General features: G+C 43.4%; 1 protein-coding gene across 7 annotated transcripts in view; it reads right to left on the minus strand.

Annotated features, from left to right (window-relative positions):
• XYLB (xylulokinase) overlaps nucleotides 1–21,958 on the minus strand; it is a 103,606-nt gene that overhangs the window by 67,000 nt on the left and 14,648 nt on the right. For 4 of the 7 annotated variants that reach the window (XM_063303341.1, XM_063303337.1, XM_063303339.1 and 1 more), the window contains 3 exons: nucleotides 17,957–18,088; nucleotides 14,295–14,360; nucleotides 10,383–10,455 (listed from right to left, as the gene is read on the minus strand). In XM_063303341.1, coding sequence (XP_063159411.1) covers nucleotides 10,383–10,455; nucleotides 14,295–14,360; nucleotides 17,957–18,088 — 271 coding nt within the window. The remainder of the gene's footprint in view (nucleotides 1–10,382; nucleotides 10,456–14,294; nucleotides 14,361–17,956; nucleotides 18,089–21,958) is intronic. The other 3 variants (XM_063303342.1, XM_063303338.1, XM_063303340.1) reach the window with 2 other exon arrangements.

Genomic DNA, 21,958 nt, shown 5'->3' on the forward strand with positions numbered 1-21,958 from the left:
CTCAATGCCCTTGTCAGAGATCCTGTACCCCAGGTAGTCAAGCTGAGTCTGATGAAATTCACACTTAGAAAGCTTAGCATAGAGCTCAGCCTTTCTCAGTTTGCTAAGCACCTGTTTCACCAAGCGCTCATGTTCCTCTTCCGTTTCAGTATAAATCAAAACATCATCCAAATAGACCAGTACACCCTTGAACAAATGTTCACGTAACACTTCATTGATCAATTGTATGAACACCCCTGGTGCCCCCGCCAACCCAAAAGGCAAAACTTTATACTGAAAAGAACCCAGTGGACAATTGAAAGCAGTCTTCCATTCATCCCCCTCCCGTATGCAGATGCGGAAATAGGCTTCCCACAAATCCAGCTTAGAGAAGATTTTCCCCTTAGCCAGATGTGCTAACATGTCTTTTATTAACGGCAGAGGATATTCGTTTAATATCGAGACCGCATTTAATCCGCGGTAATCTGTACGAAGTCTCAATGTCCCAACCTTCTTCGCTCGAAACAAGACGAGGGCGCCTACTGGTGAATTTGCTGGTTCAATAAAACCCCTGGCCAAGTTTTTGTCCACAAACTCCCTCAATGCCGCCAGTTCCTTTTGAGTCATGGCATAAATTTTTGGTTTGGGCAGTTGAGCGTCGGGGACCAACTCTATCGCACAGTCAGTTTTTCGATGGGGTGGGAGTTGGTCCGCTTTCTCACCAAACACATCTGCAAAGCCTTGGTATTGCTCCGGCAAGCCCTCCAGTGGTGTGACAGCGAAATGCGGGGTTGCTGCCACCGCCCCCCCCCCCCACTGCAGCCTCCAGAGCATCGTCCTCCCCAGGGGCTTGATAGAAACCATCCCCAAAAGTCAAAGTCCTGTGTACCCAATTTATATAGGGGTTTTGTTGGACCAACCAAAGAATCCCCAGAATGACTAAGGGATGCCCCACAGGCACCACCACAAACGGCAGCCCCTCACAGTGGCTGCCCATTTGCAACGCCACCATGCCTGTGTAATGGGTGACCAGTTTCCCCCCCGCCATAGAACCATCCAGCTGGGTGAAAATCATGGGACGTTGCAGTGGAAAGCTGGGTAACTCCAAAGCAGCCACCACGTCAGGGTGCATCAAGCAATGCGAACACCCCGAATCGATCAATGCCCAAACTTCAACGGTTCTTGTGCGGGAGCCTAGCTTCACTTTCACGTTCAGTGTGGGATAGTTGGCACTCACCGAAACATGTTTGCGCCCATCCTCCACCACCTGCCCACAGGCGCTCCTTAGAGCAGGTGGCTGGCGTTTCCCGCCGGCTGGTGTAGATCGGGCTCCCCCTCACCCCCGAAGTAAGGAACCTCCTCCACTTCAGTTTCAGCCATGGCTGCCTTCATTTTCCTGGGTAGAGAGGGAGATTTCCCCGTCGGCTTCCCCAAACAATCATCAGTCTTGCCCTTCGGGCACGCCACCGCTCGGTGACCTTCCTTTCCACATCGGAGGCACTGCCCTTTCGCATAGCGGCGCTCCCTCTCCTCCTCCCAGGCATGTTGACCGGACTTTCCAGTAGGCGCAGCAGGGCGGGAACCCTTGCTGAGCCCAGAATATCTCATCACCTTCCTGTGAGCAAAGGTTTCATGGGCATGCTCAGCCTTCCCTGCCAACTGTATCCATTCATACAGGGTATCTGGGTCGTCCCTACCGAGCGACCACCTCAGGACCTCCGTGTTCAGACCGTCCTTAAAAAGTTCTATTAAGGTAGATTGGGACCAATCCTCAACCTTCCCAGCCAGAGCCTTAAATTCCAGAGCATAGTCTGCTACCGATCGTGGCCCCTGGCTAAGCTCCCTCAGCGCCCGTTTTGCCCTTTCTTTAGCTAACGGGTCTTCAAAGTGTAGCTTCAACGCCCACAGGAATTCTTCAAACTCCTCCAGCTCAGGGGCATCCGATTGACATAACTGCACGTACCAATCGGCAGCCCGCCCCTTGAGCTTAGTGGCAATGGCATTAATCTTGGCTCTTTCTGAATGAAAATATGGTTCCCATTCATCCATATAACTCCTTGCATTGGTAAGGAAGAACGATAGCTTAGTTGGATCTCCATCAAATTTAACTGTAAAGTCCTTAACCCCCACTCTGGGCAGTCCCTTCACCACAGCTGGGCAGTCAGACTTTCTTTTAGCTCCCAGGGATCTCCGCTCTCGAGGAGGGGACCTTGAAATTCTCACCCTCGGTGCCCTTGCCTCCTCTCTGCGCCGGGTCCTACTCCTTTCCTCCGAAGAAGGTGGGGGCAAAGAAGGAGACGAATGCCTATTACTAGACTCCTCTCTCCTCCTCTCCCGGGGACCCCAGTCCATTGACATTTTCTGAAACATAAATTCTAGTGACTCCAATTTGGCCTCCACCAGTCTTATATGGTCAGGGGTTTGGGAATCCTCCTTTTCCTCCTGCCTCACCATGGTTGGGGACATGGGGTATCACTGCTTCCAAGACGTTTTGGACGTCCCTGGTAGGGGTCCCTGTGTTTCATCCCAGGTGACCAGTTCGCCTGGCAACTCACCGGTCGGTTCAGGGGCTCTTTTACCTCCAACCTCCTCTTCTCCCAGGCTGGAGCTCGACACCTCCCGAATTTCTGAGAGCTCCCGAGTAGGGACCCTCTCTGATCTTATCACCGTGGAGTCGGGTTCCCCCTCGCTCGATTCCTCGCTTTCCGTGGTTTGGGGATTTGGTTTGCTCATCGCTAGCACTTCTCCCTCACAAAATAAATCTGGAAAGGGGCTAACGGAAAAATTTTTGAGATTCTCAGCTTTATGTAAGGATTGCCTACCCTAATAGACTCAGACTCACAAGCAGGAACGTAATGATATCTGACTTATTAAAGAATAGTGTGCAAATACAGAGAAAGCTGAGAATGAGCAAAAGCGCGCCAAATACAAACTAAAAACCCTCGGCTCAAACGTAATCCCTCCCCTCGCCCCGCCGTTGCAAACTCCCCCCCCCCCCAGGTGCTGGTAACCGTTTCTGCTGATGTCCTGGGAAAGGAACCTTGAACACACGAGATAACCCAAACACATTCCAATCCAGCTGCTAACACGTAACAATCCCACGAGATGGAATCCTCCTCCCCTCCCAGACGAAACACGCATCAGCCAAATGACATGCGAAACGTTACGATGTACCGGCAACATTGGAACGGTGAACGTGACACTAGGTGTGAGAGTAAAAAGAAAGAAGTGTCACGGCACATTAGAGACTAACCAATTTCATTTTGTTACCACATAGGTTTTTGTGGATTGTGTCCACTTCATCAGGCAGAAGGAAGGGAGGGAGGGAGGAGGAAGGATTGCTAGGGGACCTAGAAGTCTGAGAGAACTGCACAATGGTCTTCTTAAATAAACTGCAGGAATTCCTGCATTCCTTCAAACAGTTATAAGCCCATTATCATGTGAATTTTTCTCTCCTGAAAACTGAAGTTCAACAAAGAGCTGTTCTGGGAAGAGACAGAAAGGTGAAGGAAAGAAGAGAAGTCTTCCCACAAATCAAAAGCCTGCCTGCCTCCCTCCCTCTTTCTCTACATCTTCAAGAGCTGAGCCCAGGGATATAAAACACAGGCTAAAGATATTTTCAAGCCTGACCAAAGCTACATCTTCAAAACGCAGCAGTCCTAATGTGCTGGTTTTGTGCAGACTTAATAACACCTTACGCATGAAGTATGCATGAGTTAAGAGGTTGTTTTAGTCTATTACATCATTCCTCAGCGCCTAAAAGCAATGATAATGTGGTTTTCTGACGAACGGGGAAAGGAGGGGAGACAAATGAATGAATCCATTAGACGCTGACAGCATGGCTGTAGATTTCTTCTGTAGAAGCATGGGACAAATTAGGAAAGAGCTAATTAATTAAATGCACTTGATTTGCATGGAACAAAATTGATCATGTTTAATAAATTGAAACTTGTTTTACACATCGTTACACTCCAGCAAGCTACATGGCGGGGATTTTTTTCTTTAAATGAGTCTAATAGTTACTCTAAGATCTACTCCTGTTACCAGGGATAAGCCTCACTGAAATTGGTGGTACTTGCTTTCTAGTAGGTATGTAAAAGATGACACTGTTGGCAGTTTTAAATGATTATAGACCTATAATCTGGTAATCTGTAACAGGCAAGGGTGGGAGATATGTCATCCCTGGTTGGGGGGAGTGGGGGTCTTTCAGCCTCACAGCCATGCAATGGGGAAAGAAAAATATTGATCTGTCTTACAGGATTACATTAAGATTATTCAGAGGATTGACACAAAATGCAACTAATAATCATAACAATACCAACAACAGTTCTTGGTGCCATACCAAAAGATCTGGAAAAGCATTTAGACCCAAAAGGAATGGACAAAATCTCAACAATTACAAAACGTTGCGTACTTGGAACAGTGAGTATAATACAATATCTTTAATTATCGTAAACCCTGTGTGTAAATAACAATTTACTTGTTTTTATTCTTATTAGTGCACTTTTAGTGTGAGGTTCTTATTTTGAAGGGAGGGATTTATTAATTAGGAATAAAATCTCAATTCTGTGAAGACAGGGAACGAGCGACCCGGAACTTTGCTTGGTTAAAGTTGAATGGAAGTGTCCAAACAGTGCTAGAAAGAAGTGCCAAATGAGTTGGCATCTCGTGTTAAATCAGAAGAAAAAACAATACAGCACATCTGCAGCAAATCTACAGAAGCCAGAAATATTCTCATTCTTAAACAAAGCAAAAGGCAAGCAAAGTTTGACAGGAAGGAAATGAAATCCCAGGGCTAGAGCGATATGAAAGCAGTAACTTCCTACTGTGAGTGGAAGAATTACAAGGAAGGAGCAGTCATAATAAAACTAGACTACAACAAGCCAAGTAAGCAGTCTCATTAAAGCAGCTGCATCTTTCCCTGGGCTCATATGGTTGCCTTCTGCAGCTGCTGCACAGCCTTGGGAAAAGATGCATTTGGTTTAAGGTACTCTTGGCCAAAGTTACGTGTGCATCATCCAAGCACTCCTCAAATCACTTTTTGCCATTTGAATCTGGATTGCGCTACAGCCCTAAATCAGGAGGAGTGTCCTAACTACCAGGAAACACACTGAGACAATGAACTGGTCTCTAATATTTATTACTAGTACTTAACAAGAATCCTAACAAACTGAGGAAGCGTGGGAAAAACCCAGACATATAACCCCCAAGGGTTAAGGCAGTCCCGATCTGTGTCTCTTTGAATGGCTGAACAGTTCCTCAGTGCTACGCATGCGCTTGACAGTCTGGGTGGGAGCCCCCCGCTCGCCATCCTTACTCATGACAAGGAGTCTGGAAGCATAATTTACATAGCACCCGCCCTCTGGAACATCTTGCCCCCGGAGGTGAGATTAGCCCCATCACTCCTAGCCTTCCGGAGGAAGTTGAAGACCTGGCTCTGCCACCAGGCTTGGGGCAGGGAGGAAAATAGTCATACTTAGGACTGGCTAGTGCCTTGAAATGCCCCTCCTACGCAATGACTGAATGAGACCACAGCCATCTGGATTTTATTATATTTGGCAGCTCTGTGAAATTGTTTTATAGTGTGTTTTATATTGAAATGTTATTATATATTTATTGTTTATATTGTAAACTGCCCAGAGTCCCTCTGGTCGGAGGAGATGGGCGGTGACAAATTTGATAAATAAATAAATGAATAAATTTCCAGCTAATAAATGTTATTAAAAGGCATTTGGCCGCCCAGAAGTACAGAACAGTTGCCCCCACTTTGTTGTTGTTCAGTTGTTCATGTCCGACTCTTCATGACCCCATGGACCAGAGCACGCCAGGCCTTCCTGTCCTCCACTGTCTCCTGGAGTTTACTCAAATTCATGTTCTTTGCATTGGTGATGCTATCTAACCATCTCCTCCTCTGCTGTCCCCTTCTCCTTTTGCCTTCAGTCTTTCCCAGCATCAGGGTCTTTTCCAGTGAGTCCTTTCTTCACATTAGGTGGCCAAAGTATTTGAGCTTCAGCTTCAGTATCTGTCCTTCCAATGAACAATCAGGGTTGATTTACTGTAGGGTTGACTGATTTGACCTCCTTGCAGTCCAAGGGACTCTTAAGATTCTTCTCCAGCACCACAGTTCGAAAGCATCAATTCTTTGGCGCTCAGCCTTCCTTATGGTCCAACTCTCACAGCCATACATCACTACTGGGAAAACCATAGCTTTGATTATACGGACCTTTGTTGGCAAGGTGATGTCTCTGCTTTTTAATATGCTGTCTAGGTTTGCCATAGCTTTCCTCCCAAGGAGCAAGCGTCTTTTAATTTCATGGCTGCAATCACCATCTGCGGTGATCTTGGAGCCCAAGAAAATAAAATCGGTCACTGCTTCCATTTCTTCCCCTTCTATTTGCCAGGAAGTGATGGGACCAGATGCCATGATCTTGGTTTTTTTAATGTTGAATTTCAAGCCAGCTTTTGCACTCTCCTCTTTCACCCTCATCAAGAGACTCTTTAGTTCCTCTTCACTTTCTGCCATTAGGGTGGTATCGTCCACATATCTGAGGTTATTTCTCCCAGCAATCTTAATTCCGGCTTGTGATTCATCCAGCCCGGCATTTCTATGATGTACTCTGCATATAAGTTAAATAAGCAGGGTGACAATATACAGCCTTGTCATACTCCTTTCCCAATTTTGAACCAATCGGTTGTTCCATGTCCGGTTCTAACTGTTGCTTCCTGACTCACATAAAGGTTTCTCAGAAGACGGGTAAGGTGGTCTGGTACTCCCATCTCTTTAAGAATTTGCCACAGTTTGTTGTGATCCATAGTCAAAGGCTTTAGCGTAGTCAATGAAGCAGAAGTAGATGTTTTTCTGGAACTCTCTTGCTTTCTCCATGATCCAGCGAATGTTGGCAATTTGATCTCTAGTTCCTCTGCCTCTTCGAAACCCAGCTTGCCCCCACTTTATCTCCCATTAATTGGCCATATCATCATCTGACTTGATCTTCAAAACCTGTCAGGATGATTTGATACCAAATCTGGTTGGTTCATCTGATGAAATCTGTGAAGACGTACAACAAGCATCCATAATTTCTAGTCTAACCAAGCTTTTAGTCACCTTCAGATGACTTGCTGCTGAATCCTTGCATCAATATCCTCTTTGAAGTAACAGTTCTATCTCAAACGGTTTTGGTGGTCTAAGTACCGGAACTTTACAGTAGCTGCTGAAAAGATTCTTGATTGCAAGTCATGTTGGGCTTGCAAACAGAGTAATTAAATAAATACTAATGGCAACGGAAACAGAAAACCTTCTTAAGAATTTGTAAGTGTTGCAAATTATTATAATTAAATTATTTATTTAATTATTCCATCCTATACTGGGATCATCCCTTGCTTGATTTTCGTGACACATTGTTCAGCAGCTTAATCAGGCAGAAAGTATTTCCAGTGTACAGCATTTCATTCTAACCTTCTGTGAACTCTGCCCCTGTGTGAGTCTGCATGTGTGAGAGAGACAAGAACAAAAAAGGGGAAAAGATCCATTCTTCTCAGCCAAACATTAATTAACCAGCACTGCCCCGAAGTTTCACACTAGGGGTCATCAGTCACTTCAGTTCTTTGTAGCCACCCTGTGTAGCTACAGAAACCAGAAAGGCATGGTCTCCCAGCTCAGGGTTCAGCAACAACTACAAATCAGGGTCAATGTCTGGATGAAGAGTGGATTCAATAAGCAGATGAACAGAAAAACTCAATAAATAGATAGGATGGATACACTATCTCCCAGCAAGCACTATTGATTCATTGTTCAAGCAGCCCCAGAAATGTAGTTGCACTTTTACTAGCAACCGTACAGCTAGGATTACAGCCATATATGCTTAAGTAGATGCACTTAATACACCTAGCTAACCTTAGTTGATCTTCAGAAGATAATCAGGTTCAGAACTTGTTAATGCTTGAATGGCACATTACCATGAAACCCAAAAGCATACTAGTCTACAAGGTTGAAAAAAAAATCTAGGAAAGGCAGTCAGAAACCACTTCTGCATTGTTAGCAAGGAAGCCAGACAAATGTGTCTGGGTATTCACCAGGAATCAAGCCCAACTCAAGGGGAACTCTACCATTAATGGGCAAAGAGAGTTGAAGCTTGGCTTGGTTGGTTATTTGGGACGGGCTGGGTCACCACTGAAAGACTTTTCAACCATCATCAACCAGACCCCTTTCAATGTGTAAAAATGCAGTTACCAGATTCTCAGACAACTTGGAAGGCACCAGGTCTGGGAAGGCTTCTCTACCCTTTCCTTGTAGGCCTTTAAATGAAATGCTTCTTCTTCCAAAATTCAATCCCTTTTATTACTTCTGCACAACACCAGCTGGTGGATCAGAAAAGTAAGACTCTTTCAAACAACCTCACCACACACCAGTGTCTATTCTCCCAAAGTAAAGGACTACTTCCCTATTATTTTTTTTAAACTTTGCCAAAGAATAGAACAATAAAGAAATAATCAAAGCCAGAGGCAAATTGGGTCACCTTGAGGATTCATCAGAGAGTGTGGATTCATGAGTTGGAAATTAACACATCTCCAGCCAGAAGGATGTTGCTTGTGGTTGTTTCAGAAAGGACAATACATCAAATAACACATTTAAGTTGATTAGTTTCTCGCTTTGAAAAAAATCCACCCAGAATAAATGGAAATACGCCTAATGCTTTGGGGCACTTCTTTCCACAAAAATAAATAAAAATCAATCAAGAGAAATACAAAACATTCTATAGGAAGAGATTTGCATCTCTTGGAAATGGCTTAAACTTCATTCCAGATTTCTGGTTTCTGACACATGTTGCCTGGTGGAATTTACTGGATTTTTTTTTATAGCATTCTCTCCTATGAGAAATCCCCTCTTACATTTAATTATGGTTAAATGCTGCCTGGGTAGCCATATTACCTATGCAAATGCTATGCATGATTCCTTTTTGGTCAGGATTGGAAGCTAATTGGCAAAACTAGAGGAAGCTGGTTTGCATTAAATGTAAGCCAAATAATATTGGTGTCATTCTTGGCTTCAGAAGTCATTACCAAAGATTTGGTGATGGGCAGTACCTTGGACGGAGTCAAAAGAGGACTGGATGAATTCTTGCAGTGATTCAGCAAGGGCTATTAATCTCAATGTTACTTCTGGTTTGAAGGCAACCTGTCCCTAAATCAGTGTTTCTCAACCTTGGCAACTTTAAGTGTGTGAACTTCAACTTCCAGAATTCCCCAGCCAGCACTGAAAAGGTTGAGAAACACTGCTCTAAATACTAGTTGTAGAGAAAGAATAGCAAGAGAGGGGTTTGCTTCCATCTTCTGGTTGTGAGCAGAGACATCAGCTGGGTACTATGAAAAACAAGTGCTGGATTAGGACGGGCCCTGGGCTGATCTAGCAGGCCTCTTCTGATGTTCTTCTGATCTTACAGAGTAAAAAAGAATCTGAATCCAAAAAAGAATGGGGCACCATTTAGGGTTCCCCAGCTGTGTTGGGCACTTGCAACAAAACAGGGGAACAACACAAGAAGAATGAAAGGAACAAAAAAGGAAGAACACCACGAGCTATCTAAGAACTATGTTTTAAAGTGAAGCCCAATGCATTACAGATGATGTGAGTAAATCACGGAATGAGAAATGAAATGCAGTGAAATAGAAGAGGAGGTAAAAGTGATTATTACAAATATCAAATACCGATTTTAAAAAATTACATAACACAAGATAATTGTTTGGTGGGGCATGTTATAAGCCGCCCAGAGTCACTTGTTGAGATGGGCGGCTATAGAAATGAAATGAAATGGAATGAAATCAAACTAACAAATAAATACTAGCTGTTCTTGAAAGACCCAAAGTTGGGGGCAGCCAGTCCAGACAGCTTCAGAGAGAAGACGTTTGGCCAGAACTCTCCAGCCAACACATTTTGGATTGAGAGCCAGGGACTCAAACCAAAAAGAAGAAGGTGGGTCCAGTGCGAAAAAAATTGATGTGATCAACATGTATATTAATTAAAATTAAATGGAGCTCATCTTCAATCATCAGTTTAGTCATTTTTCCCTTATGTCACATTAAAAAAGTATAATCTGATAAACTTTGAAGCTTTCTGAAGACCACGCTCAAGACTTTGCGGGGCACGAAGGAGCCCTGAACTCTCCAATTTTGTACGTCTGAGCTAATCCCAAGTCAAGGTGGGACTTGAACCCAGGCTTCCAAACTCCACACGTCTAGTAAACTTGACCTACTTAAGTCCAGTGAATCTGAAGGTATTTACATTATTTTTCAAGTACCAACACCACTTTCAGCTCACCAAGAAGAGGACATCCTATTGTCTCCATTCTCTCCTACTAGTTGGTATCCTGTGGGGTGGGGGCATTACAAAGAGAATACAAGTCACTTACCATCACTATAATCTATGGGAGCATAACCACCCAGGAAAAGGGAGGCTGCAAAGCTGCTGACCAAGGAAATTCTCTGGAGGAAGAAAAGAAAAAAAGGAAATAAACAAGGAAATAAAGATACAACATTCATTTCTGTTTCATAGACAACTGAGAGCAGCCTCCTGATCAAAACGGAGTGTTTTGAAACTCCTACTGAGTTAAGCAAGTACTTAAAATGTTGTTTTCAGAAAGAGGATTTGAGAGTGCTTAACTGTTGCAAGATCTTGCTTTGATTTTTGTGAGAGTACAGGTAGTCCTCGACTTACAACCACAACTGGAACCGGAATTTCCAATGTAAATTGTTTTAGTCAAAAGTTGAGTCACCATGAGACCAGACCCAATTTTACAACCATTTTTATGGCGGTCGTTAAATGAATCGCTGCAGTCCTTAAGCAAATCATAGGCCATTAAGCAAATTCAGCTTCCCCAATGGGCATTTTTTGCCAGAAAACAGCAAAAAAGTTGCAAAACACAAACACACGACAGCAGGACACTGCAACCAGTCGTAAATGCGAGCTGATTGCCAAATGCTAGAAATGCGATCATGTGACCGCAGGGGGGGGGGCGGTGGTGCAAAGTTCTGCAATGCTCGGAAGTGCTTTACGGGCCGCAAGGCGCCCATTCCAAGGCCACTGTAACTTCAGACTGTCATTCAACAAATGATCGTAAGTTGAGGACTACCTGTAACAAAATTTGGCAAAGACTAAGCTACCAGAAATCTTTCTCTCTCTCTCCCTTACCCACACAAACCCATGGATTTCCAAAGAACCAAAAAGCAAAACTTTAAAAGAGGTAAGAATTAGTTCATCTTTTTTCTACCGTTGCATACTGAGAGGGAAGGGATAGGAATCCAGTTACACTCCTGGCATCTGTAATAAAAAGGATGGAGAAGCAAGAAGATGGGGAAATGGTTTTATTGTTGTAAGCCGCCCAGAGTCACTCGCTGAGATGGGCGGTTATAGAAATCAGATAGATAGATAGATAGATAGATAGATAGATAGATAGATAGATAAGATAGATAGATAGATAGATAGATAGATAGATAGATAGATAGATAGATAGATAGATAGATAGGGATGGATGGATGGATGGATGGATGGATGGATGGATGGATGGATAGATAGATAGATAGATAGATAGATAGATAGATAGATAGATAGATAATCTTCTGTTGGAGTAATCTAGGAACAGATGCAACTGAGTCTTAGGTTGCCATTTCCAAACTGTGCTAAGCCATAATATGGTTTGATTCAGGGCAAACTCAGCCACTGTGGTTTGCAAACCATGGTTTATGACTCACTGTACTGTGCAAGGCCAGCCACTGGTAGTTTATTCTGCAAAACGTGGTTAAACTGATGAGAAAGAGCAAGCCAACCACAGTACACAAACTCAGCCAATATGAGGCCAACTCCAATGTTTTCGGGTGTTTGGATATATGTACGAATGAATTAAAGAAAGAATGGATGGATATGCATAAGGTGTGTCTTTTTATGGTAGTGTATATATACACCCACACACAAGTGCTAAATATATGATCAAAATCAGCTGCCATAATAAGGAAGTTTACAAAATAAATTGGCCCTTCCCCCTTTTCCCTTGGAGGGTGGACTAAGCCGAAAAGGGATGAGAGCAGCTAAAACATAACAGTATTGATACATTATCAGGACTGAAAAGTGAAGGATAGCTTCCTGCCCCCAAGGAGATTACACTTAGTCCTCACTTAACAACCACAACTAGGACCAGAATTTCTGTTGCTAAGCGGTGGTCATTAAGTGAATCCGACCCAATTTTATGACCTTTTTTGTGGTGGTTGTTAAGCACATCACTGTGGGTGTTAAGTGAACCATATGGTAGGTAAGCAAATCACGCAGTTCCCCACTGATTTTGCTTGCCAGAAGCCAGCCAGGAAGGTCAAAAATGGCAATCATATGACCACGGGATTCTGCAAAGGTCATAAATGCAAACCAGTTGCCAAGCACCCAAATCGTGATTGTGTGACCTCAGGGATGCTGTGACTGTCGTAAGTGTGAGGACTGGTCATAAGTCAGTTTTTTCAGCATCGTCATAAGTCCAAACCATCGCTAAACAAATGGTTGTTAAGTGAGGACTACCTGTATAATTTTAAAATCCTTAAATTATTGTACAGATCTTGTAATTCGTAAAAAATATTGCAGATAAAGAGCAGTCAGATCAAAAGGAAGAAAACTGAGGAGATAAAGCATATTGAGTCCATTTAGTCATCATCAGTTTCTTGAAGAGGCTAGGGAATTTTGGGAGTTGAAGTCCACACTTCTTAAAGTTGCCAAGGTTGAGAAACACTGCTCTACATGTACAAGACTTTCAATCTCCATCATGCTCAGCTTTCACCTCTGCTGGCTTCAAATTGTGGGATGTGAAGTCCAGCCGTGTCCACAGGGGACTTAGAATGATGAAAACAGGATTGTGACACAAGCCCTGCCCCTTTGGTATGTACATTGTGATGTCACACAGGTATGCAAAAGGGGTGGAGCTGGTGACAATATGCCCCAACACAACCTTCGCCTGTCTAACAAAAGCTGCAGACTCCTGTAGACACTACGGGTAAAGTCCACCATATTCCAAGGACGGTCGATTGGTAAAGACTGTGCTGAAGAATGACATCCAGGCCAGAGTTCCTCAACCTTGGCCGCTGGCTGGCTGGGGAATTCTGGGAGTTGAAGTCCACACATCTTCAAGTGGCCAAGGTTGAGGAACTCTGGCCTAGGAGGTTGTACCAATGACTTCATGGGAAATGTGGAGGGGATTGAAGGAAGAAAAAAAAAAGAAACAACTTATTAAGCCCTGATTTATTCCCCTACTCATGCTCAGCAACCGCAGGATCCAGATATCTTGTTGAAATAAACCCCGTATCAACTCAGTCACTTGCTGAGATGAGGCAGCCATACAAATTGAATAAATTAAAAAATAAATAAATAAATAAAAATCACACAAGCTCTGCCTTTAGATACTACCCTGCAATATCACGACTCAAGTACAAAAGGGGTGGAATTTGGCTCATGAACCAAATTTTGTCATTTTCCCCTATCCCCCACCCTCCCTGGACACCCATGCACATACTGAAGCCTGATGCATTTTGAAAATCCCTCTAGAGCAGCCTTTCTCAACCTTTAACCCTGGAGGAACCCTTGAAATATTTTTCAGGTCTCAGGGAACCCCCGCACTTTCAGGCTCAAATAGAGGCCAGAAGTTACAAAATTATTATATTTGTTTCATGGGTAGGCCTGTCTATATGTGTACACGGTGTCCTTAAACTAAAATAAAGAATGAAAGCTATCTCTTTAATGTGAAGTTGCCCGAATTTGAAATAGCTTTTTAAATAAATCATGATCTCCCAGGGAACCTTTAGTGACCACCTGCACAACTGGAGGATGCCTCGGAACCCTGGTTGAGAAACCCGGCTTAGCTCAAAAGCTAGAGATGCCAACTTTCTCTCAAGTTTGCAGTACATTTCAGAACTGCACTGCAAGAGACAACTGGACTGGGGTTTTTTTAACCAAAAAAAAAGCAAAATAAATCATCTGGTAATAATCCCCATCTCTGGACTCAGACTGGGAAAAGGATTCATGTCTAGAATTGCATTTCTGGCATAAAAGCATGCCCACAGTTAACAGAATAGCGAACATCAAGGATGAGATTAACACGATGCAGAATCCGCAGCCACTTTTACTGAACTTTCTCCCATAGATCTCTTTTCTGTTTAATGAGGATTTTTTAACCGTTGCCATATTTATGAAAATGCCATTTGTACCAGTATTGAGATAAGTTTCCCTTCCAAACCATAATAAAACCTAAATTACTTATGATTCCCAATAAACGAGCAGAAGATTAGCAAACCTCAGTTTGTGAATAGACTTCAGGATTCTGGCTGTAAATCTTCGCTATCTGGTTTCCTGTAAAACGCTGAGAAAAAACAGGCTACCAGTACTTAGGAACACAAATTGTAAATGAAGTCAATAATAATTAACTCAACATAATGAGTTCAGGACACTGCACCCTGGATATTTAATTTATTAAATGCATAACAGCAGTTGCTACTCAGATGCAATAGGCATAAAAGACAGTAATGCATTGACGTGTGAATTTTTAACTCACCTGGAGTTAAAAAAGAAAAGAAAACTGGAAAATAGTTTTCCTCATAACAACATATATTTCAGAAACAATAGATCATAGGAATTGATATTTCTGGACATTTAGGCAAGATCTCAAAAACATGCAGGAATGACTCATGCGTACCAGAGGTGGAATGGTATAATACAAGGGCGTGCATACATGTGGAAATGACCTTGGGAGACAGGAGGAAGAGCCACAGCCTAGACAGTGGTCTGATAAACAAAATCTGAGTCTAAAGGGAGGGTGGGGATGAAGAAAGCATCTCAGAAGGGACCCTCTCTAGTTTTCGGAAGAGTAAAAGTAAGGGAGGGGAGTGGTACTTTCAGACTTGCAAGATTCTGTTACTGTAACCTTACAATAGAGGTAATGTTAGTACTCATGGTTGGTGCTTCTTGTCTGGACTACTCAAAGGGCTGACATCAAGTCCTGCAAGTCCCCTTCGGGATGCTTTCTACACCCCCACCCCTCCTTCGAACTCAGATTTCGTTTATCAGACTGCTGTTTAGGCTGCGGCTCTTCCTCCTGTCTCCCAAGGTCATTCCCACACACCATTACAAGACCTAGGCCTCACGCCACACAGCACCCTGAGACAGTTGAATTTCAGCAGGACATTTTGGAGGAGGCCTTGGGGGGAGTCTGTAAGAGGTGGAAGTGGTTTGTCTCCCAGATCCCTCCCACTCTCATTCCTACCCTAATCCTACCCTGAAAAACAAACTAACAAAAAAAAAGCTGAAGAACTCAATCCTGTCTCTTCTAGTTTCCTTATCATACCACCAGAGAGTTTCCTGTGACCTTCCAGAAGGTTTAGAGGCCAGGTTGCAGGTCCTGATCCCTCAAGAATCACCCCATCCCTACTGCAGTGGTTAGAGCAGTGTTTCTCAACCTTTTCAGTGCTGGCTGGGGAATTCTGGGAGTTGAAGTCCACTCATCTTAAAGTTGCCAAGGTTGAGAAACACTGGGTTACAGTATTGGATCAGAACTAGGTTCAAGTCTACCCTAACTGGGTGGTTTTAATCAGTTGGTATCTCTCAGCCTGAGCTAACTCATCACCTGAAGGATGAGGACAAAGCCAAACCAAACCACAATAACTATACAATCCAACAAGGAGATTGGTTACTTCCATAACTTGGTCTTTATTCTGGAATTTCTACTCTACTTCCTTCCTATGAAATCTCCAGCGATGTTGTTGTCTTTCAAGTTTCAATCCTAATTAGTGTGGAGTGGGAAGGTCCACTTAAAATCCAGCTGCAATGTTACTCAGATTTGGAAATAGTTCCTGAGGATTTTCAGGGCTACAGTCCCTCCAAACAAATTTTTTCCTACTCACTTCTGCCAGTATAATTGCTTTCTTAAAAATGCCCATACATTTTATTCCTCCTCTCACTTTCACTCCTCCATTAGTGAGAACATCAGCTACTATCTAAATTAAAATCTAAATCACAGAGAGCCAGTTTGGTCTAGTGGTTAAGGCAACGGGCTAGAAACCAGGAGACTGAGAGTTCTAGTCCCACCTTAGGCATGAAAGCCGGCTGGGTGACCTTGAGCCAGTCCCTCTCCCTCAGCCCAAGAGCCAATCAGGCGTGGTATGAGAGTTCTAGTCCCACCTTAGGCACGAAAGCCGGCTGGGTGACCTTGGGCCAGTCCCACTCTCTCAGCCCAAGAGCCAATCAGGCGTGGTATGAGAGTTCTAGTCCCACCTTAGGCACAAAAGCCGGCTGGGTGACCTTGGGCCAGTCCCTCTCCCTCAGCCCAAGAGCCAATCAGGCGTGGTATGAGAGTTCTAGTCCCACCTTAGGCACAAAAGCCGGCTGGGTGACCTTGGGCCAGTCCCTCTCCCTCAGCCCAAGAGCCAATCAGGCGTGGTATGAGAGTTCTAGTCCCACCTTAGGCACGAAAGCCGGCTGGGTGACCTTGAGCCAGTCCCTCTCCCTCAGCCCAAGAGCCAATCAGGCATGGTATGAGAGTTCTAGTCCCACCTTAGGCACAAAAGCCGGCTGGGTGACCTTGGGCCAGTCCCTCTCCCTCAGCCCAAGAGCCAATCAGGCGTGGTATGAGAGTTCTAGTCCCGCCTTTGGCATGAAAGCTGGCTGGGTGACCTTGGGCCAGTCCCTCTCTCAGCCCAACCCACCTCACAAGGTTGTTGTGGGGAAAATAGGAGGAGAAAGGAGTATTAGGTATGTTCCCCACCTTGAGTTATTCATAAAAGTAATAAAGGTGGGATAGAAAATTTTTTAAAAAATTATGTAACCTGAAGCTACAGGCCATCCATGCAAACCTCTAACAAATTTAAGCTTTTACTATAAGAGAAGGGGGGAATGATTAAATAGAATAGGAATGGTTGTATTTAAAAGATTTGTTTTTAAGTTTTAATTGCAGTTTAACGCAAATTAGGGCAAGTTTGGTTTTCAACCCGCCCCATCTAGTTTTTTTTAATAAGAATTTTATTAAGTTTAAAACAAAGATAAAAGCTACAAAAAAACAAAAAACGACAGAAAGAAAAAGAAACTAAAAAAGTGTGAAACACAAAGAAAAAGAATTTTAAAGGTTACACACGGTGACTTCCAACTTTCAACAGCAAGAATATACAGCAATTTCCATAGTTAAACTCTTAATCAAACCAAGATCACATTATTTCTATACATCCTTCCATTGACACATGCAAATCACTAATACAATTGCTCCTTCCCCTTATATATAAAAAAGAAAGTATATAACATCTATCTATCTATCTATCTATCTATCTATCTATCTATCTATCTATCTATCTATCTATCTATCTTAATCAACTCTCCTCCCCCTTAAAACAACATCCATTTAATTATTTCCTTCCTACCACTATTCTATATATTTCTGTCCACTATAATAAAAATCAAATTATAAAAATATATGTTATCTGCTTTTATAATTAATAATGCTACGTCTTAACCCTATTAAGTTTAAAAGCCAAAATAGAATGTTATTATATCTTATCAATACTTTTTAAATCATACAGATAAACAAATCCTGTAAATCTTAGTCCAAATCATTAAGAAAATGAAATCATAATATCCTCAGTATCAATCCAGTTACACATTCTTAATTTTTTGCCCGTCCTCGAAATACCCCAGGGCATTTCTGCCCCATCTAGTTTTGAGGGAGTACAACTCCATAGCCCAACAGTTTAGCCTGGATCTCGGCCTGAAAATATTTGTGTGACCTGATCTAGATTTTGATGCCTTCACAGAGCTCAAGGCAGAACCACTTCCCCCACCCCACTGAACCCCGTTTTGTCCTCCCCACAAGAAGAATGTACTTTGTGGGAGCAAGACTGGAAAAGAAGTCTTAAGCAATGTTCATGTTAGAACTTCTTGTTCATCTTCTCTACTTCCTTCTCCGACAGCTCTCACCTCATAAGCTCGGGAGCCGGTGATGTCAGCTAGTTTCTGAGCCCCTCCAACCTTTTTTTCCAGAGAAGTACACTGGGCCCTTGTGCTGGAATCCATCCAGATTGGACTGTTGCTGACAGAGAGGCAATTCTGCTGGACACCAGGGGAGGAAAGGATAGCAGATCAGCAATAAAGTCAAAGTGGCAAGCTGGTTTAGCACAAAGAACATCTTCTTCCATATAGGAAAGTGTGACTATGGTGCAGAGGAAATTATTTTAATGGGGCAAAACAGTCACCATTTTATTAAACTGGTTCGAAGCATTCAGGCCACAGCAAAACATTGCCAGAGGTTGCCTAAGATGAAGCAAGGTTGGGCTTCCAAAAGACAATCTCCAGTACAATCCTCTTTTCCAGCATCAGCAGAGGAAGGAAAGATGCTTAAGATCTAGTAACTAGCTTGGATTTGGGCTGTAAAAATCAGAAAACCCAAGTCCAAATGTCCTATTTAACCACAGCTTGCTGTTGTCAGGGATGGCCAAGCCTAGGACATCAAAACCATGGTTCTGCACAACCTAGGTGACCAACTGGTTACTTTACCCATCTCTTTTGGTGTTAAGATGTTATGGGATGTTATTAAGCTGTTGGTACCTAAGCTGTCTTCAGCAAAGGATCGTTACCTTGCCGTGGTGCTGGAGCTTGAGCACCTCAATGATGCCATGAGCTAAACCGTGAAGGGCCACCCAAGACGGGAAGGTCATGACAGAGAGGTCAGACTAAATGCGATCCCTGGGGAAGGTAATGGCAACCCACCCCAGTATTCTTGCCGTGAAAACTAAATGGATCAGTACAACCAGAGAGATGTCGGTATACCACTGGAAGATGAGACCCCCAGGTCGGAAGATGGTCAAAATGCTACTGGGGAGGAACAGAGGATGAGTTCAACTAGCCCCAGACGTGATGACACAGCTAGCTCAAAGCCGAAAGGACGGCTAGCGGCCGATGGTGCTGGTGGTGAATGGCGAATCCGATGTTCTAAGGATCAAGACGCCATTGGAACCTGGAACGTAAGATCTATGAGCCAGGGCAAACTGGATGTGGTTACTGGGGAGATGTCAAGATTAAAGATAGACATTTTGGGCGTCACTGAACTGAAATGGACTGGAATGGGCCACTTCACATCAAACGACCACCAGATCTACTACTGTGGACAAGAGGACCACAGAAGAAATGGAGTAGCCTTCATAATTAATAGTAAAGTGGCTAAAGCAGTGCTTGGATACAATCCAAAAAATGACAGAATGATCTCAATTCGAATTCAGGGCAAGCCATCTAACATCACAGTGATCCAAATATACACCCCAACCACAGATGCTGAAGAAGCTGAAGTAGAGCAGTTCTATGAGGATCTGCAGCACCTACTGGACAACACGCCTAAAAGAGATGTTCTTTTCATCACAGGAGACTGGAATGCTGAGGTGGGCAGTCAAATGACACCTGGAATTACAGGTAAGCATGGCCTGGGAGAACAAAATGAAGCAGGACATAGGCTGATAGAATTTTGCCAAGACAACTCACTCTGCATAACAAACACTCTCTTCCAACAACCTAAGAGAAGGCTTTATACATGGACTTCACCAGATGGACAACACCAAAATCAGATTGACTACATCCTTTGCAGCCAAAGGTGGCGGACATCTATACAGTCGGTAAAAACAAGACCTGGAGCTGACTGTAGTTCAGATCACAAACTTCTTCTTGAACAATTTAGGATCAGACTAAAGAGATTAGGGAAGACCCACAGATCAGCTAGATATGAGCTCACTAATATTCCTAAGGCATATGCAGTGGAGGTGAAGAATAGATTTAAGGGACTGGACTTAGTAGATAGGGTCCCGGAAGAACTATGGACAGAAGTCCGCAACTTGTTCAGGAGGCAGCAACAAAATACATCCCAAAGAAAGAGAAAACCAAGAAGGCAAAATGGCTGTCTGCCGAGACACTAGAAGTAGCCCAAGAAAGAAGGAAAGCAAAAGGCAACAGTGATAGGGGGAGATATGCCCAATTAAATGCAAAATTCCAGAGGTTAGCCAGAAGAGATAAGGAATTATTTTTAAACAAGCAATGTGCGGAAGTGGAAGAAGACAATAGAATAGGAAGGACAAGAGACCTCTTCCAGAAAATTAGAAACATTGGAGGTAAATTCCAGGCAAAAATGGGTATGATCAAAAACAAAGATGGCAAGGACCTAACAGAAGAAGAAGAGATCAAGAAAAGGTGGCAAGAATATACAGAAGACCTGTATAGGAAGGATAACAATATCGGGGATAGCTTTGACTGTGTGGTCAGTGAGCTAGAGCCAGACATCCTGAAGAGTGAGGTTGAATAGGCCTTAAGAAGCATTGCTAATTACAAGGCAGCAGGAGACAACAGCATCCCAGCTGAACTGTTCAAAATCTTGCAAGATGATGCTGTCAAGGTAATGCATGCTATATGCCAGCAAATTTGGAAAACACAAGAATGGCCATCAGACTGGAAAAAATCAACTTATATCCCCATACCAAAAAAGGGAAACACTAAAGAATGTTCAAGCTATCGACCAGTGGCACTCATTTCACATGCCAGCAAGGTAATGCTCAAGATCCTGCAAGGTAGACTTCAGCAATTCATGGAGCGAGAATTGCCAGATGTACAAGCTGGGTTTAGAAAAGGCAGAGGAACTAGGGACCAAATTGCCAATATCAGCTGGATAATGGAAAAAGCCACGGAGTTTCAGAAAAAATCTACTTCTGCTTTATTGACTATTCTAAAGCCTTTGACTGTGTGGACCATAACAAATTGTGGCAAGTTCTTAGTGGTATGGGGATACCAAGTCATCTTGTCTGCCTCCTGAAGAATCTGTATAACGACCAAGTAGCAACAGTAAGAACAGACCACGGAACAACGGACTGGTTTAAGATTGGGAAAGGAATACGGCAGGGCTGTATACTCTCACCCTACCTATTCAGCTTGTATGCAGAACACATCATGCGACATGCTGGGCTTGAGGAATCCAAGGCTGGAGTTAAAATCGCTGGAAGAAACATTAACAATCTCAGATATGCAGATGATACCACTTTGATGGCTGAAAGCAAAGAGGAACTAAGGAGCCTTATGATGAAGGTGAAAGAAGAAAGTGCAAAAGCTGGCTTGCAGCTAAACCTCAAAAAAACCAAGATGATGGCAACCAGCTTGATTGATCACTGGCAAATAGAGGGAGAAAACATAGAGGCAGTGAAAGACTTTGTATTTCTAGGTGCGAAGATTACTGCAGATGCTGACTGCAGTCAGGAAATCAGAAGACGCTTAATCCTTGGGAGAAGAGCAATGACCAATCTCGATAAAATAGTTAAGAGCAGAGACATCACACTGACAACAAAGGTCCGCATAGTTAAAGCAATGGTGTTCCCTGTAGTAACATATGGCTGCGAGAGCTGGACCATAAGGAAGGCTGAGAGAAGGAAGATCGATGCTTTTGAACTGTGGTGTTGGAGGAAAATTCTGAGAGTGCCTTGGACTGCAGGAAGATCCAACCAGTCCATCCTCCAGGAAGTAAAGCCAGACTCCTCACTGGAGGGAATGATATTAAAGGCAAAACTGAAATACTTTGGCCACATAATGAGAAGACAGGACACCCTGGAGAAGATGCTGATGCTAGGGAGAGTGGAGGGCAAAAGGAAGAGGGGCCGACCAAGGGCAAGGTGGATGGATGATATTCTAGAGGTGACGGACTCGTCCCTGGGGGAGCTGGGGGTGTTGACGACTGACAGAATGTTCTGGCGTGGGCTGTTCCATGAAGTCACAAAGAGTCGGAAGTGACTAAATGAATAAACAACAAACAACAACCTAAACTGTGTTAGGAAGCACTGTATAATTTGATGCTAAGGGGTGTTTTTAATTGTATTAAACAACCCAAGTAGGATACCTCTTCTATAATGCAAAAGCACATGGTGCCACTGCAACACAAGATGTGCCCATCTAGCATAT

The sequence above is a fragment of the Candoia aspera genome, chromosome 4 (genome assembly GCF_035149785.1).
Source record: "Candoia aspera isolate rCanAsp1 chromosome 4, rCanAsp1.hap2, whole genome shotgun sequence".
NCBI lineage: Eukaryota > Metazoa > Chordata > Lepidosauria > Squamata > Boidae > Candoia > Candoia aspera.